Consider the following 16739-nt stretch of genomic DNA (forward strand, 5'->3'; position numbering starts at 1 on the left):
GTCATTTACACAGAGGAATATTCACCCACAAAGCGACGTAGAAAAGAACTAGGAGAGTTTTACAAGACAGTGTGGTGTCAGCTAGAGTTTGTTTCCTGTCTGCTGATACGACAGATAGTTTCTAAGGATGTGATATTACGTTGTGTTGATGTTCTTCCGCCAGGGTGTTCTGGTGGCGCGGGAGACGGACGCCCTTCTTCAAGACCCCGGCATCACCGCCAGCGCCACCACCACCGGCATCCTTCCTTCTGAGGGAGGAGGAGTAGCAACATCGTGTCCTCGCTCCTCCTCCTCTTCCTTCTTACCTCCCCGCACTGCCACTTCGTATTACCCAGAAGGGCGTGACACCCCTCCCTCCTCCTCCTGCATCCGGAGGTCCCCGAGTGAGCACGTGCTTCAGGGGCACCCCGACCTGTGTCCCCAGGACCCCCCTGGCTGTACCTCAGCCAGGACGCTGGTTGTCACCTGTGCTCATGGTGGTAGCCATGAGAGCTCTGTTTAGTGTCCTACAAGGTGAGTATTTATGCCTATGTATGTATGTATGCATGTATGTATGTATGTATGTGGTATTCTTTGAGTTGGTTTGTGTTGTGATATAAAACGACTGTGATTAAGGGGAGAGATTTACAGAACACTCAGGTAGTGTAAATCTTGTACAAAAAACCTAACCACAGGATATTTTTTGGATTCCACATTACAGGCAACGAAAAACCAGAATCATTTAAACCGAAACAGGAACTTTGGTACGGGGGAATAAACTCACCAATAACACATTTAAAATTACTATGTTCCGTCCTGTTCTGCCCCCGAGTAATGCTTTTATATGTACCTGTGTGTGTGTGTGTGTGTATGTGTGTGTGTTATGACTGTATGCACTTAGGTGAATTTATTTTATGGTAACAGTTCAGATAAATATTTTCTATTGCCAGACAGTGGACGCGTTAGGAGATATCATTGGGAGACCACCATTGAATATCCCCACTAGGAGATGAGACCACGTTGGCAGACCGTACTGGGAGATCACTAAGGAAGATCAAGTTGAGAAACCACGTCGAGAAACCACACCAGGAATCCGCAGAACAAAACAAAAAACACGCTTGGAGACCATGATAACAGACCACTCTTGGAAATAACGTTCGGAGATAACGCTGAGAGACTAAAAAAAATATTTCCGCATGTTAATAAAAACAAAATGTTTCTCTGAATGAGTCTTAAAAATACATCAGATTATCCAAAATTATGTGATGTAGTCGATGTTTTGTTTTTCCTGTATATATATATATAAACGAAAAACAAACAAACTATAAACTACAAAATCTAACAAAGTAAATATATACAAAACTATAATCCAAAAGCAACAAACTTTTTCTGAAACTTTCTACACATTAATCCAGAAGACAAACTTGAATCTCTATACGAAGAAAAATTTACTTCCGACAATGGAATATTAACACCTGGTGAGAATATTTTTTTTTTGTGGTTCCTCATTGCACCTGGGTCATACCTCTAGTGTACAAGACATCAAAGTGGCCATTTAAGTGTTCATCTCACACAAGATCACCTATTGTCAGCTTCCAGGTTATTGTACTACCCATAGTGTCTCTCCGTGAATTGAGGGAATTGTAAAAAAAAATAAAACAATGTAAATAGTTTCTATGTAAGTAAATGCAGTCTTTTAATTTGTCGTTCTCTGTGTCTCTCTTCAATTCTCTGCCTGACTTCTTATTCTTTCTTCTAAATCTCATTCGCTAATGGCTATGTTACAGATGGTGATGTGTCATGCTCTCATTGTGTAAATAACTATATCTTTCCAGCAGACCAAAATAATAAAAATATATATATGGATGATTAGAGAATATTGAATTCTGTCAGAGTTTCTTAATGTTTGTCGATATACGAGCGAAAATACTCAATATAAGACAATAACTCAGTCAATATCCTTCGGTGTCTAGTTGTTTTGGTGATTATTTATGCAAGACAACAGAGGTAGCAGCCGACGGGAACAGATTACACAGGTACTACATATACAAGGTGTCACAAGTGGTTTATAACAGGTGTATTGTGTAAAGTTAACGATGGGTAATGTATCTGAATTAGTGAAAGATTATGCATATAAATACCGAGAAAAAAATGGTAATCTCGTGTGATTATCTCTGGTGAAGATGTACCTTGTTAGTGGCTATGTTAACAGTAAGAGAAAAAGTTAACAAGGGATTGGTAATTAGAGAATGAGAGATCATTTTCCTGTGGTGTTGTGAGCTCTCGACATAGCCAACATTTAAGTTTTTTTTTCAAGCATCGTAAGTGTTTATTTGTTATTTCAATATGAATTAAGACAAAAATTTATTTCTGGCTGAAGTAAAGAAATTCTTTGGTCAGTAATCTATAGTAAGATGTTTTGTCGTCTGCTCACAACACAGGAACAGACTGAATGATGCCTTTATGTTTCACGAGAATAAACGGAAATATATAATTTTATTTTTTCAGAAATTTTCCAATAAAAAAAAAAAATTACTTTTTTATCTGAATTCTTGTAAATTAATGTCATGACTCCGTATATGTTAAAGAGATAATTACTGAGATCCATTTTAGATTATAGGGTTACAACCCATTCATTGTCACCTGTTGACTTTTATTGCTACATATATCAACGATGGTTTCAATGTTTACAACAGATATTTATTGGAATGTGTAACAAGCTATAAGTCGAAGCTTTTTTTTTTTAAATTCTAATTTGATGTTACAATAATCTGACAAAAGGCATACTGTAAATGTTATTGTTAATAGTTACAGCTCAGAGATTTTAATAATAAAAAATAAAGGAAAAAAATATATATAACCCAACCTATGTTTAGTGTACAGGTCTCCTCTTCTTTCCAAATTTTCCTAGCTTGGGGACGTAACTGACTGACTCACTTACGATAATGATATATTTCTGTGGGGCTCTTAACGTAACTAATGGTGTTCTCTTATGCCAACTCAGGTGGAGGGAACATTTTACCTGTGAGTCTATGAGAGTCTGAGCGTTATAGTGGCTGGAGATTAATGACATCGTGGGAGGATTTATAAGTACATAACGGGATTTGCGTGTCAGCCGGTAACCCCATCTCAATTGTTGTGAAGGAGCTTAATGTCACGGTAATCCAAGTCGGACAGGTGTGGGAGATTCACTGCATAAGTAATCCTAATCTAACAATTACGGGGAGATTACTGCTTTAGTAATCCCACACTGACAGGTATGAGGCATTACAGCGTCGGTAATCATAACTTAATAGTTGTTTGACGATAAATGTCTCACTAATCCCTCCCTGACACGTGTGAGAAACTTGGCATATACACACACATATTGTGTGTATATATATATATATATATATATATATATATATATATATATATATATATATATATATATATATATATATATATATATATATATATATATAACCTTAATCTGACAAATATGAGGCGATTACTTTCTCAATAATCCTTGACTTGACAGTTATAGGGGATTTACTGCAACATTCATCGTAAAACCTGACAGTGCAGATACATCGGTTCAGTAGACTCAACACATACCAAGGAGTCGGAATATAAACCCTCATGAGATTATTACAATGAACCTCTCTTATGTTAATTATTCTACTGTGATGGATGACTGTGTCGGTGATTCTGTTGTACTGTTCCCTGGAGGCTATGTACAGCTGCTGTGTACGCGGGTGTGTGTGTGTGTGTGTTGCCGGTGTCGAACACAGCGTATAACCAGTGAAAACAAAAATATATCAGGTGAGCTCAGAATGTGCCAGGTGAGCTCAGTATACGGCAAGTGAGCTCAGTATACGCCAAGAGAGCTAAAAAATATTATCCAGTGAACACAGCATATGCCCAATGAGCTCAGTATACGCCAAGTGAGCGCAGAAATATACCCGGTGAGCCCAGAATTATGCCCAATGAGCTCAGTATATGCCAAGGGAGCACAGATATATACCCGGTAAGCCCAGAAATATGCCCAGGAGAAACATCTTGTGTACAGTACAAACTTTCTGCTAACTTTCTGTGTATTTTATGTATCAAAATATATTAAGAAATACTCCATTTTCTTTTGCTGTATCCTAACTGAAACTCTCTTCATTATATCCAGTTAATTTATGACGTCTTCTTCTACTGTATGCTGTAAACCTGATGTGTTTACTGAAACTAGAACAAGTATTGATATTTTTAATGTTAACTGAAACTCTTCTGATAGCTGAAGTCTTTAGTACTTATCGAAACTCTACTGATTAGTATTGACATATTTAGTTATACGCTGAAACTAAACTGATTATGAGATTGTCAATGTTTCAACTCAAGTGATTGTCGAAATTTTAGTTGTTTACTGAAACTCGGCTAATTACAGTCAAATGAGATAGCAGATATCAAGTTTCATACTATACTGAATATAACAACAGTAGAAGCCATACAACTGCGGCTACATTCAAGAATTGTGGGATTTATCCAATTAACTTCATAACATGTAATTAACTATTAGTATTAATATATGTCAAAGGTCACTTGTATTCTGCATCATTATACCAACAACAGTAAATTAATCAAACGAGAAGACAAACACAACGAAATGTGACAAGTTTACAATGTGATAATTTTTTTAAGAATTATTAATATTTTTTTTTTTTAAATATTGTTGATGTTTGTTCACCGTAACTAATGTTACTAATGATATAACTCACCCTCAACTTATTCAATTCTTATACAACGCTTACACAAGTCCAAGCACATTTACCACACACACACACACACACACACACACACACTGAATAAAAATTTATTTCATGCTCTACGTAACCAAGATTTACGAGGGTCAGCGAACGACTGAATGGAAAAATTTATGTTTACTTTACACTACACTGTATTTTTAAATCCGTAATCGGAACAAAATACATAATTATGACACTTTAAACTTTTTGTTTCCTACCACATTTCTATTTACTTTCCAGAGTGAAAAAAAAATAAGTTTCCTTTTTTTTATACCTGAAGAGTCGTTTCCAAATATAAATAGCGACTGCAAGCGCCGACAATACAGGTGAATGCTATTTTTCCTGGCATCAGTAGTGGTAACCCTTTAACCTCAGCAACACCAGCGAAATAAAAAGGGATTCTAATTTCTCTCTCTACATTATTAGTGAAGCTTTTTCGTTTTGTTTTTTCACGGGATTTTTTTTTTATTACTGTAAAGTCTCACTATATAATTTGACTGCCCCCAGGATTCACCTCTATTTTTTTAATCATATAGGAATTATTAACCAAAATCTGGGTTAAGTTTTGTTTGACCTATGACCCATTTCCCCTATATAAATCAGACAGACAGTCAGACAGACAGACAGACACACTGACAGACAGACAGAAAATAGAGAGACGCAGAAATACCTTAACCCTTCTCTAACATGCAACTAAGTGCTGGCGAACAACTTTTACCGAGAGATTAAATGAACAGGAGAAGTCTGAACCACTCTTTCTTATCTCGTTTCTTTTCCAGTGAAGTTTAACACACACACCTAGACACACACACACACACACACACACACACACACTACACACACACACACCTAGACACACACACACACCTAGACACACACACACACACACCTAGACACACACACCTAGACACACACACCTACACACACACACACACACACACACACACACACACACACACTTGACCACCGACGGGTCAAGACGGGTCAGACGCACCTGGCGCTGCTCAGCAGCAGCCACGTCAACTGTTATGTTGGCTCATACCAACTCCCTCCCCTGAACCCTCCTCCCCACCGGAATATCAACAAGTTCTCTCCAGAAGTTACTATTTCATTTGGGAAAGGAATGGAACCAGTGTTGAATAGTGGTAAACAGTGCTTAGGTCAGTGAAAAACAACTCGGCAGTTGAGTCTTACCCAAGCTAACCTTCACACAGAGGTCCCAGGTACCCAGTGATAATTCCCCTGAGACTCCACGATAGAGAAGCCTGGGACCACACCTCACCCACTTGAGTGAGTGAAGTCCTGTTACAACTGACCACGTGGTGTCCCCATGATGCTACGACACACGTAGGGAATGAGTTAAGAACATAAGAACATAAGCTACAGCATCATGTGACGTTCCTCATAACACCATCTGTGAGGGAATTACTACACCACGTGATGCCCCTCATAACACCAACTGTGAGGGAATTACTACGCAATGTGATGCCCCTCATAACACCATCTGTGAGGAAATTACTACATCATCAGGCCCCTCATACACCATCTGTGAGGTAACTACTACATCATCAGGCCTCTCGTAGCACCATCTGTGAGGGAATTACTACACCACATCAAGCCCCTCATAACACCACCTGTGAGGGAACTAGTACTCCACGTGATGCCCCTCATAACGCCATCTGTGAGGGAGTTACTACACTACGTGTCTGCTGTTCAACACCTCAGCTCACATTATCTACGTGTGTGAACATTAATCTGTATGTTCACTGATTTTTCCAGGTATATAGGACAAAGGTCAAGGACAAAGTTGGGCCTTTAAAGTCAGGGAGGGGAGAAGTGATAAATGGCAGTGAAGACATGAGCAAAGCATTGAACAGCTACTTCTTATCAGTTTTCACAGAAGAAATTTGCGATGAAATTCCGGAGGTGGAACTGATATTTAAGGGAAAGGAAGAGGAGAAATTAAAGAATATCACCATCAGAAAAGAGGATGTTCTTAAGAAGATAAATAAACTAAAGAACACAAAATCCCCAGGGCCGGATGAAATTTTTCCTCGAGTCTTAAAAGAGTGTAGGGAACAGATTAGCGGACCCCTCGTAAACTTATTTACAAAATCATTAGACACTGGAGTTGTGCCAGAGTTGTGGAAACAGGCGAATGTAGTACCCATATTTAAAAAGGGAGACAGAGCATCAGCGTCAAATTACCGGCCGATCAGTTTGACGTCAGTAGTGGGGAAATTTCTTGAATCAATTATAGCAGATAGCATCCGATCGCATCTAGAGAAAAGCAAATTAATCTACGACTCTCAACATGGGTTTACAAAGGGAAAATCTTGTCTAACAAATCTGCTAACGTTTTTTAGGAAAGTCTTCGAGGTAGTAGATAATGACGAAAATTACGATGTTATTTACTTAGACTTTAGCAAAGCATTTGACAGAGTACCGCATCAGAGGCTTCTGAGAAAAATTAAGGCTCATGGTATCGAGGGGAAAGTTTTAAATTGAATAAAATCATGGCTCACCGATAGAACGCAGAGGGTCAGCGTAGATGGTGTTAAATCTGAGTGGGGCCGTGTAACCAGTGGGGTTCCCCAGGGGTCAGTACTAGGCCCACTCTTGTTCATAATCTACATAAACGATTTAGATACTGGGATCAGCAGTGACATAAGCAAGTTTGCGGATGACACCAAAATAGGGCGGCAAATTAATTCAGGGCAGGATGCAAATGCATTACAGGAGGATCTAAATAAACTGCAGGGGTGGTCTGAAAAATGGCAAATGAAATTCAACACCAGCAAGTGCAGCGTACTTAATATTGGAAGAACAAATACTTATAATGTATACAGCCTGAACAACATCAACCTAGAGAAGTCGAATTGTGAAAGAGACCTAGGGGTACTTGTAAGCCCGGACCTACGGCCTAGAAAACAGTGCGTTAATGTTCGAAATAAGGCAAACAGAGTATTGGGTTTTATATCTAGAAGTGTAAGTAACAAGAGTGCAGAGGTCTTATTGCAACTATATCTTGCGCTAGTTAGGCCGCACCTCGATTATGCGGTTCAGTTCTGGTGCCCCTATTATAGAATGGATATAAATTCACTAGAGTCGGTGCAGCGAAGAATGACAAAAATGATTCCGGGACTTAGAAACCTTCCATATCAGGATAGGTTAAAGAAACTTAACTTGCATTCCCTAGAAAGACGAAGAGTGCGGGGAGATATGATAGAAGTATTTAAGTGGGTGAAAGGAATCAATAAAGGGGATATAGATAAAGTTCTTATAATATCCGAGCAGGATAGGACTCGAGCAACGGATTCAAGTTGGATAAGTTTAGGTTTAGGGAGGGAGATAAGAAGAAACTGGTTCACAAATAGGGTGGTGGACGAGTGGAACAAGCTTAGCAACTTTGTAGTAAGTGCGGGAACTCTGGAAAGTTTCAAAAGGAGGCTAGATAGATTCATGGATGATAGAGAGTGGTAGTAACTCTCGACAGGAGCTGCCATGCACAGGCCAACCGGCCTATTGCAGACTCCTTATTTTCTTATGTTCCTTCATCTTTCTCTAATGAAAGCTTTTGTTAAACCACCTATGTATGTAATAAGTCATTTATGTCCAATGTATATGTTCAGCCTTCGGGCTGCAAACTTTTTCAATAAACCGTTTATTATTATTATTATTACACCTACACACACACACATATATACACCTAGACACACACACACACACACCTAGACACACACACACACACACACACACACACACCTAGAGACACACCTAGACACACACCTAGACACACACACACACACCTAGACACACAATAAACCGTTAATTATTATTATTATTATTATTATTACTACACACACATCCTTGACCACCGCAGGGTCAAGGCCTATTCAGGTGCTGCTCCCGCTACGCAGCTGCCCCCCTTGGCCAATGTCGGCCCAGTCCCTCTCCCCGACCCATTCACACCACCGGGATATCTACATAATCAAAGTGACAATTTCGTTTCGGAAATAATTGGGATCAGTGTTGAACAGTGGTGAACAGTGTTTCAGCCAGTGAATTCAGCGCTAGACAGTACCAGTGAAAGCCGCAACCCACCAGTGAGATAAGCACCCCTGGGAACTAACCACCATCTTCTGACAAGGAGGTGCTAATCCGTCCACCCTGGGAACAACAGAGGGCCGGCCGGCTATGCACCACTACGGGATAACACAACATCACCGAGCAGTGAGGCACTATGACACTACCCCACACCACCCGATGTCTCCATGACCACGTGAGGTCCTTCATATCAACACCCGAGGATGAGTTATACACCACGTGAACACCTCACCACCTGGTGTTTCCATGACCACGTGAGGTCCTTCACGTCAACACCCGAGGATGAGTTACTACACCACGTGAACACCTCACCACCTGGTGTTTCCATGACCACGTGAGGTCCTTCACGTCAACACCCGAGGATGAGTTACTACACCACGTGAACACCACACCACCCGATGTTTCCATGACCACGTGAGGTCCTTCATATCAACATCCGAGGATGAGTTACTACACCACGTGAACACCACACCACCCGATGTTTCCATGACCACGTGAAGTCCTTCATATCAACAACCGAGGACGAGTTATACACCATGTGAACACCTCACCACCTTGGGTTTCCATGACCAGCCCAGGCCCGGGCCATCAACTGTAAACTATAATAATTTGTATGTTCAATTCATGTTCCTTCTTCCTTCAGTAATGAAAGCTTTTGTTAAACGACACACCCACCCCGTGTCTTTGTACGTAATAAGTCATTTTTGTCCAATGTATATTTTCAGCCTTCGGGCTGCCGACTTTTTCAATAAACCGTTACTTATTATTATTATTATTTTATAATTTACACACACGCTTAGACACACATACACACACACACACACACTGAACATATTCCACGCGCGCAGCCGTAGACAGGGACGTCATAAACATAAGCCCATTAGGACAGTACCTCCACTAGGAAACCAGAGAAACCCATCCCTGAGAGACCGTACCATTACACTGAAGTTCCACGTTTATGGTATGATCTCCCGTCTTTACTGCTCTCCAACGTCACTTCCCTAGCTAACAAGTTTGATGAGCTGGCAACCACAGTCCGTCAGCAGCTGCTAGCGTTGTTGCCATATGTGAGGCTTGGCAAATTGTGCCTGAAACGTGACATATTGGGGATATCAACTCTTTCATCACCTTCATTCACATAGATGTGGAAGCATTATGGATACGTGTTGTGCCACGGGCCCACCCGCGCCACACTGCTTCCATCATAATCTGTGTCATACCATCCGCCTCGCTCACCCACCAGAGACACTCTTATCAATCATCTCATTACCACCTCAGATTTAGGTACCCATGTGCTAAGTTAGTATTATGCGGGGATTATAATGAAATTGACACCACTGATGTCCAGGACCACCAGTCACTATCACAAGTTGTGAACTTCCCCAAACACGGTCAAAATACCCTTGACTTTATCTTAACCGACTTAGCGGACCAGTACCAACCACCTCAACCAATCCCTCCTATCGGGTGTAGCACACACCTATCAGTGCTCTGGTCCCCAGCTGCCACTCCCACTCAAGTACAGAGACCCTACATCAAGACCTACAGGCCGATTACTGACTCTGCAGTGCGTCTCTTCGGGCAGTGGATAGTTCACCATCCCTGGACTGAAGTACTTTGTGTGGATGACGTGGACACCAAATGGATAAATTATACCAACACCATCACGGAACCTCACCACCACTTCTTCCCCGAGAAGTCCGTCAGATCTCACCCAACTGATTTGCCCTGGATCACACCTCGGATCAAAAGACTTTTGCAACAGAGCGACAGAGCCTTTTATCTCAATGACCACAACCGCTACAGGTCCCTTCGCAACCGAGTCATCCACGAAATACGCACTGCAAAGAAGTCTCACTACCCAACCAAATTGCAACACCTGAAGCAGACCAACTTCAGTCAATGGTATGGTAAGCTTAAAGAACTCTGTGGACTAAACAATAAGACACACCCCCTCCCCTTCCTTAGCCATCTCACTAATGTTGACGCAGCTGAGCAATCAAATAACCATTTCGCTACTATATGCCAGACGCTCCCCCGGCTTGATACAACCAATCTCTCTGCTTACCTACCAGCCCCCCTTTCCCACTGACTTAGAAGAAGAATTTGAGGTAGCAAAACCCCTGGACAAACTAAAATTAAAACGCTCCACCACCCCCATTGACTTGCCAATGAAACTCTTCAAGGAGTTCTCCCCGGAGCTTGCTAAACCCCTCTGCTCCATCATCAATGCTTCTCTCAGTCAAGCCAGATGCCCAGCTGACTGGAAGACTTCTTATGTGTCACCAGTGCCCAAGTCAACCAGCCCACAATCCTTAAATCAGCTACGACCCATTGCAATCACCCCAATACCTAGCTTAATCTGTGAAAGTTTTGTGTTCGACTGGGCTTATGCTGATATTGCAGGAGCCGTAGATCCTCAACAATTTGGTAATATGAAAACTTCCTCCACCATTCACTGTCTTGTCAGCTTTCTCGACTACATATACCGCCATCTGGTGAAACGAAAAACGTCTGTAGCTGTCGCCTTCATTAAGGCATTCGACCTAGTCGCCCACAATTTAATCATCAACAAAGCTATCGACCTCGGGTTTCTAAGAAGTCTTATACCATGGCTTACAGACTTCCTCAGTAACTGACGCCAAGCTGTACGCTTCCGAGGGGCTGTCTCCACCTTTCAGTCACTCAACTGTGGCATCCCCCAAAGCACCAAGATGGGACCACTATGCTTCCTTATGCTTATCAATGATGCCCTAAGAGAAACCCCTGCTCGGTGGAAATATGTCGACGACTCCACCATTGGGATGTGTCAACAATTCTGCTCCCGACTATACCGCCCTTCAGGATTTATTGAACAGTCTCCAAAACTGGGCCACCAACAACCACATCACCATCAACCATACCAAGACCATGGTTATGCACATCAACCTCTTCTCCGACGTTGTCCCACCCCCTTCCATTACTTTAGGTCCCAACACACTCCAGGTTGTAGATTCCACTAAGCTCCTCGGCGTCACCATAGACAACAAACTAAATTGGAAACCGCACGTCAGTGAAGTTGTCAAATCCTCCAGTTTCCGTCTCCACCTCCTCAGCCGACTCAAGTCCCTCGGAGTTCCTGCACCTGAGCTCCTCAGTGTTTACTCAACATTCATACTTCCCGAGCTCACCTATGCCTCCCCTACCTGGTCTTCCTCTCTAAATGCCACCCAACGAAAACACCTAGAAAAAGTGCAAAAGAGGGCATGCAAGATTATTCTCTCCCCTTCCTACTCCACATATCAAGAAGCGCTCAACACACTGACCCTCCCGGTTCTCACTGACCATCACCATGACTTCATCTGCAAATTCGGTGAGAAGCGTCTGCACCATCCTCGACACCGGCTCCTACTACCACCCGAGATACCTTGCCCGAGAAATGCTGTTCGACACCACTACCGCATCCAGCCCATACAAGCACGAACTGATCGCTATAAGAACAGCCCAGTCCCAACCATTGTTAAAATTATCAATAACTTGTAATCAACCAGTGTATTCACTCCCAGTCAGTCTTACTTTTTGCACTGTCACTATGTTGAAATGCCCTGTAGTTTGACCTTCTCCCCACCTAGTTATTATATATCATATTTGTATCAGTTATGTTACTTGTATATTATTTGTAAATCAAGAGACCCATTCCCCAATTATATAACTGTATATTTTCAGCCTTCCGGCTGCCATGCTCTTTCAATAAACCGTTAATTATTATTTTTTATTATTACACCTAGACACACACACACACACACACACACACACACACACACACACTTAGACACACACACTTAGACACACACACACACACACACACACACAGACACTCCCATGACTCTGTTTTATTTAAGTTTCTCTCTCTCTTACCACCGCTTGTCCTCCCTCCCATGTCACTTTGCTGTAGTTTAGATTATAAATGTTTTCCTTCTGCTTATTTCCTCTTTCTTTCGTCTCCGCTTTACAGTTTCTAGTTATTGTTTACCTGCTTCTTACTGCCTCTCGTTATCCCCACTCTCCCTCTGTTTACTCTGAAGTGACGTTTGGCCTAGACATAAAACACCCTAAACCTTCACTAAGGAAAAAATGACAGGAAGTAGATTATGGAAATGAGAAATTTATATGTAAATCCCTTTATCATCAATTCGTGTCGAGGATAACGAATTGAAATCCTCAGCTTAATAACGAATAAATCATAAGACTCTTACGTTGCCCGGTGACTCCTGATCAGTGAACCATAACAGTTTCTCGTTACTACATTTCAATATTTTGTAACTCTTGATTCACCAGATTTCCCCGTTGAAAGAGTATGCGTAAATACCATGCTAGAGGTTACGAAGCATAACAAGAATAATTCATCATAACTATTAACAAACCAAGGAGCAACCAGCAGCCAGCTACCTGCTTCTTTATGCTCTATCCCCGGAGCCCTGCCAGCGGTCCTCCTCCTCGTCGCTCCCACGGTGAAGGTAATTTCACGCGGGACCCAGAACAGATGGTGGTCCATCCTCCCACTTGCTCCCAGACGAGATCCCGGAGAGGAAGGGGAGGCGAAGGGAAAGAGGGGGGGGGGAGAAAGAGAGGTAGATATACATGAAAAAGAAAGGAAGAGAAAAAATGCTGGTAGAGTTGAAAAAGAAATACGAGAATGGATAGGGAAGTAGAGAGATACAGAGTGAGGAGGCTAGAGGTGCAAGATACATTATACAACCATAATTAAGAAACCTACATTAGTTAATCATATCCTCGCTACGACGCTCTCTATCTCATATTTAAAATCTCCCGGGATGGACCTAGTTAGATGGAGACAGCTCTGTTGGTGGCTGTCGACCAACCAAACTCATCTACTTATGTTGGTGTATGTGTCTTTGAGGTCACAAGGTGTTTTATGTTGGGATGTGTAACTAGGAAAAATAGGCCTTTGATGACGTGGGTTTATAATTATCTCTGAAACCCCTTAAGGTACAGTTTGTTAACGAGAACGCCATCTGCTCTACACAACACCTGCCGTACGCTTTTCTACATGTTCGGTTATAATGTGAATACTGTATGTGCAGAGGATTTTCACGTAATGAAATGTATCCTGATATTCAGTTCCTTCGAGAAAGTAACAAATATTTAGCGATTCTATATTTAATGCCCCCCCCCCCCCACCACAGCCTTTATTTTACGCTTTTCCAAGTTAAATATCAAATTAGCTTCACTTAGATTTGTTAGAAAATATTTATTTAAGCGGAACTTTATTCTCAGCACGTTATACTGCCCGAGGGAAGAGTTTCTGGGCCTCGTTCACGTAAAATGCCTCACCCGTAACTAAAAATCAAAAAGTATTCTGACCACGGCACCTGTGTTCAGCCTACCATGTTGTCTTTCCAATTAAAATCCTTTAACTCTGAGTGGTCACATTCAACTTGACCTCAGAGCGTAAACAGAACACATATATCACGGAGAGACGAACGGACGGACAAACGATCTCGTACTACACGCCACTTGATACCGTGTACAGCGTTTGTCTCTCGCTCATTCTTTGTACTCACATTTTTGAAGAGTTTTATGCCCGCTTTATTTCAACTTGTATACGTGTGTGTGTGTGTGTGTGTGTGTGTGTGGTGTGGGGTGTGTGTGTGTGTGTGTGTGTGTGTGGGTGTGTGTGTGTGTGTGGTGTGGGTATGTGGTGTGTGTGTGTGTGTGTGTGTGTGTGTGGTGTGGGGTGTGTGTGTGTGTGTGTGTGTGTGTGTTACTATAGTGCCACCGTTATACTTTCACGACCATAACCTGCGGGTCAATTACCACATGTACTAGTCCTTTAATCCTACAGCTACACTTAGTGGTACACCATAACACCACCCCATGGTCCCTCTACTGTAATTCCCGTCACTTACTGGTATGTATTTCTGTCACACTTACCACGAGTGAGAAAAATACGTTGGTGATTTCTAAAGCCTTTCAGTATTTACCCAAAGACTTGTATTAAAAATTTATATAGGACTTCCAAACGATTCAAATCCTTGGCTTTGTTTTAATGTAACTGTTCTGTCGACTAACTAACAACTAATAAGTCATATAATAAAATATTACCTCATTAACTATATATTCTAAGAGTTATTATATAAGGAAAATATATCATATAGTGGACAAATCGTGGTGACGTAATGCACATGGTGAGCAGCCAGTAGGGCCTGTTACGATATACTAGGTAGAACAACAAAGAGAAGGAAAGGTTTACTGATAATGTGATCCAATAGTATTGTTTTCCAGGTGAACAGAGATTGATGTCAAAATATCCCTTTATTCTGTTTATCAAAAAATTACAATTTTACCAATAGACAATTCGAAATCACAAAACATTTTCCAATAACACATTTTTTGTTGCTTCGCCCTCACAAGGTGGAGGTAAAACGCAGCAGAACCAGCACTCGGAGCGATGCCATTGGCTGTCCTGAACACAATCACAAGAACAAACAAAGTGAACAATTACGCTTGTTGAGGTGCGTCAACACTCGCTACGCCGAGCACAGTTTCTAATCTGTGTCTGTGTATTCGACACTACCAGAAACTCTGACATTTCTCCGTCTGTGTTACCAGGCAGCTTGGCATTATCTACTTTTATTTGTGTGCTAGACACTCACTGGCGCAGTCACATTATTGAGTCTCTGTACACCACAATGCCATATATACTCACTAACATTCCTGTATTGTTTACTTGGCACTATCAAACCCCCTGATAAAATTGTTCCTGTAAACTCAACGCTGTCAAGCACTCCGACATTTGATTCAAGGTCTTCAATATTCTAGCACTCAATTCAATTTATATGACTCAGTCTCCAAAGTTCACCAGCCACCCTCACCCCTCTTCGTTTGTGTCCATCTCCAGATAGTTCTCAGTATGTGACATCGACACACACAGATATCTTAACATATCTGTGTCAGTTGTACTCAAACTCTTACAGACTCACTGACATTTTTGTTCCTTCGCTACAGTGTCCGGCTCAGGCACGGATGACCAGCTGAGTGCAAGAGTGTGGGAGGATCGATCAGACCACAGGTGTAGTAGAATACTGATTATAGAACAGGTGTGTGTGTGTGTGTGTGTGTGTGTGTGTGTGTGTGTGTGTGTGTGTGTGTGTGATTTAACCTATGAAATAAAAGATATAGACACTTGATCATAATCCCAACTACCGTACAGACACAAACAATATAAAAAAATAAGACCTTACCCATCAAAGTGCATGTGCAGTACACTTTTCGAAACAGTATTAATTAAACCAAAAAGAGAATCCAATATGGTTCACCTCTTCATCGAGATTTTTTTTAAACCACTTTTTTTTTCTAACCTGGACACGCGTTAAAAGAATAAAAAAAAACTCAGATAAAAAAAAGAGACAAAGAAGAATTGAAAGGAACACATAGAAAATCCCCAGCTTGGTCCTGGGGGGGAGGGGTAGCTGCTGTTACGGATAGTTGTGTAAAGTCTAATCTATATTTATTCAACGTCAAAGGCAGCGACAGGTAAAACGCCCATAATTCTACCTTTGTTTTTTAACCTTCACAAGATCGCGTGAGAGAAATGTACAAAGAGGAGCAAGCTGTTCCTCTGTCTGTGGTAGTGGAGGAGAGGGAGAGGGTGGAGGGGAGGGGGCGGAGGGGAGAGGGTGGAGGGGAGGGGGTAAAGGGAGGAGGAGGAGGAGGTAGATGTGGTGGTTGAGATGGGTGTAGAGGAGGTGGGAGTGGATGTGGCGGAGGAGGAGGAGGTGGTGGAGGAGGTACAGGGAGTGGAGGAGGAGGAGGAGATGAATGTAGTAGAGGACGGGGAGGAGTGGTGGAGGAGGGGGATATTGGCTATGTTATTATCAC

General features: G+C 41.8%; 1 protein-coding gene across 1 annotated transcript in view; it reads left to right on the top strand.

The window, feature by feature from the left end:
- The window catches only part of LOC121854328 (nephrin-like), a 123500-nt gene extending 120085 nt beyond the window's left edge, over positions 1-3415 (top strand). Inside the window, exons 13-14 of the mRNA XM_042348923.1 lie at positions 164-513; positions 930-3415. Coding sequence (XP_042204857.1) covers positions 164-502 — 339 coding nt within the window. The 3' untranslated portion in view covers positions 503-513; positions 930-3415. The remainder of the gene's footprint in view (positions 1-163; positions 514-929) is intronic.
- Positions 3416-16739: the final 13324 nt, after the last annotated feature.

This window comes from Homarus americanus, unplaced genomic scaffold (genome assembly GCF_018991925.1).
Source record: "Homarus americanus isolate GMGI-L3 unplaced genomic scaffold, GMGI_Hamer_2.0 scaffold54443, whole genome shotgun sequence".
NCBI lineage: Eukaryota > Metazoa > Arthropoda > Malacostraca > Decapoda > Nephropidae > Homarus > Homarus americanus.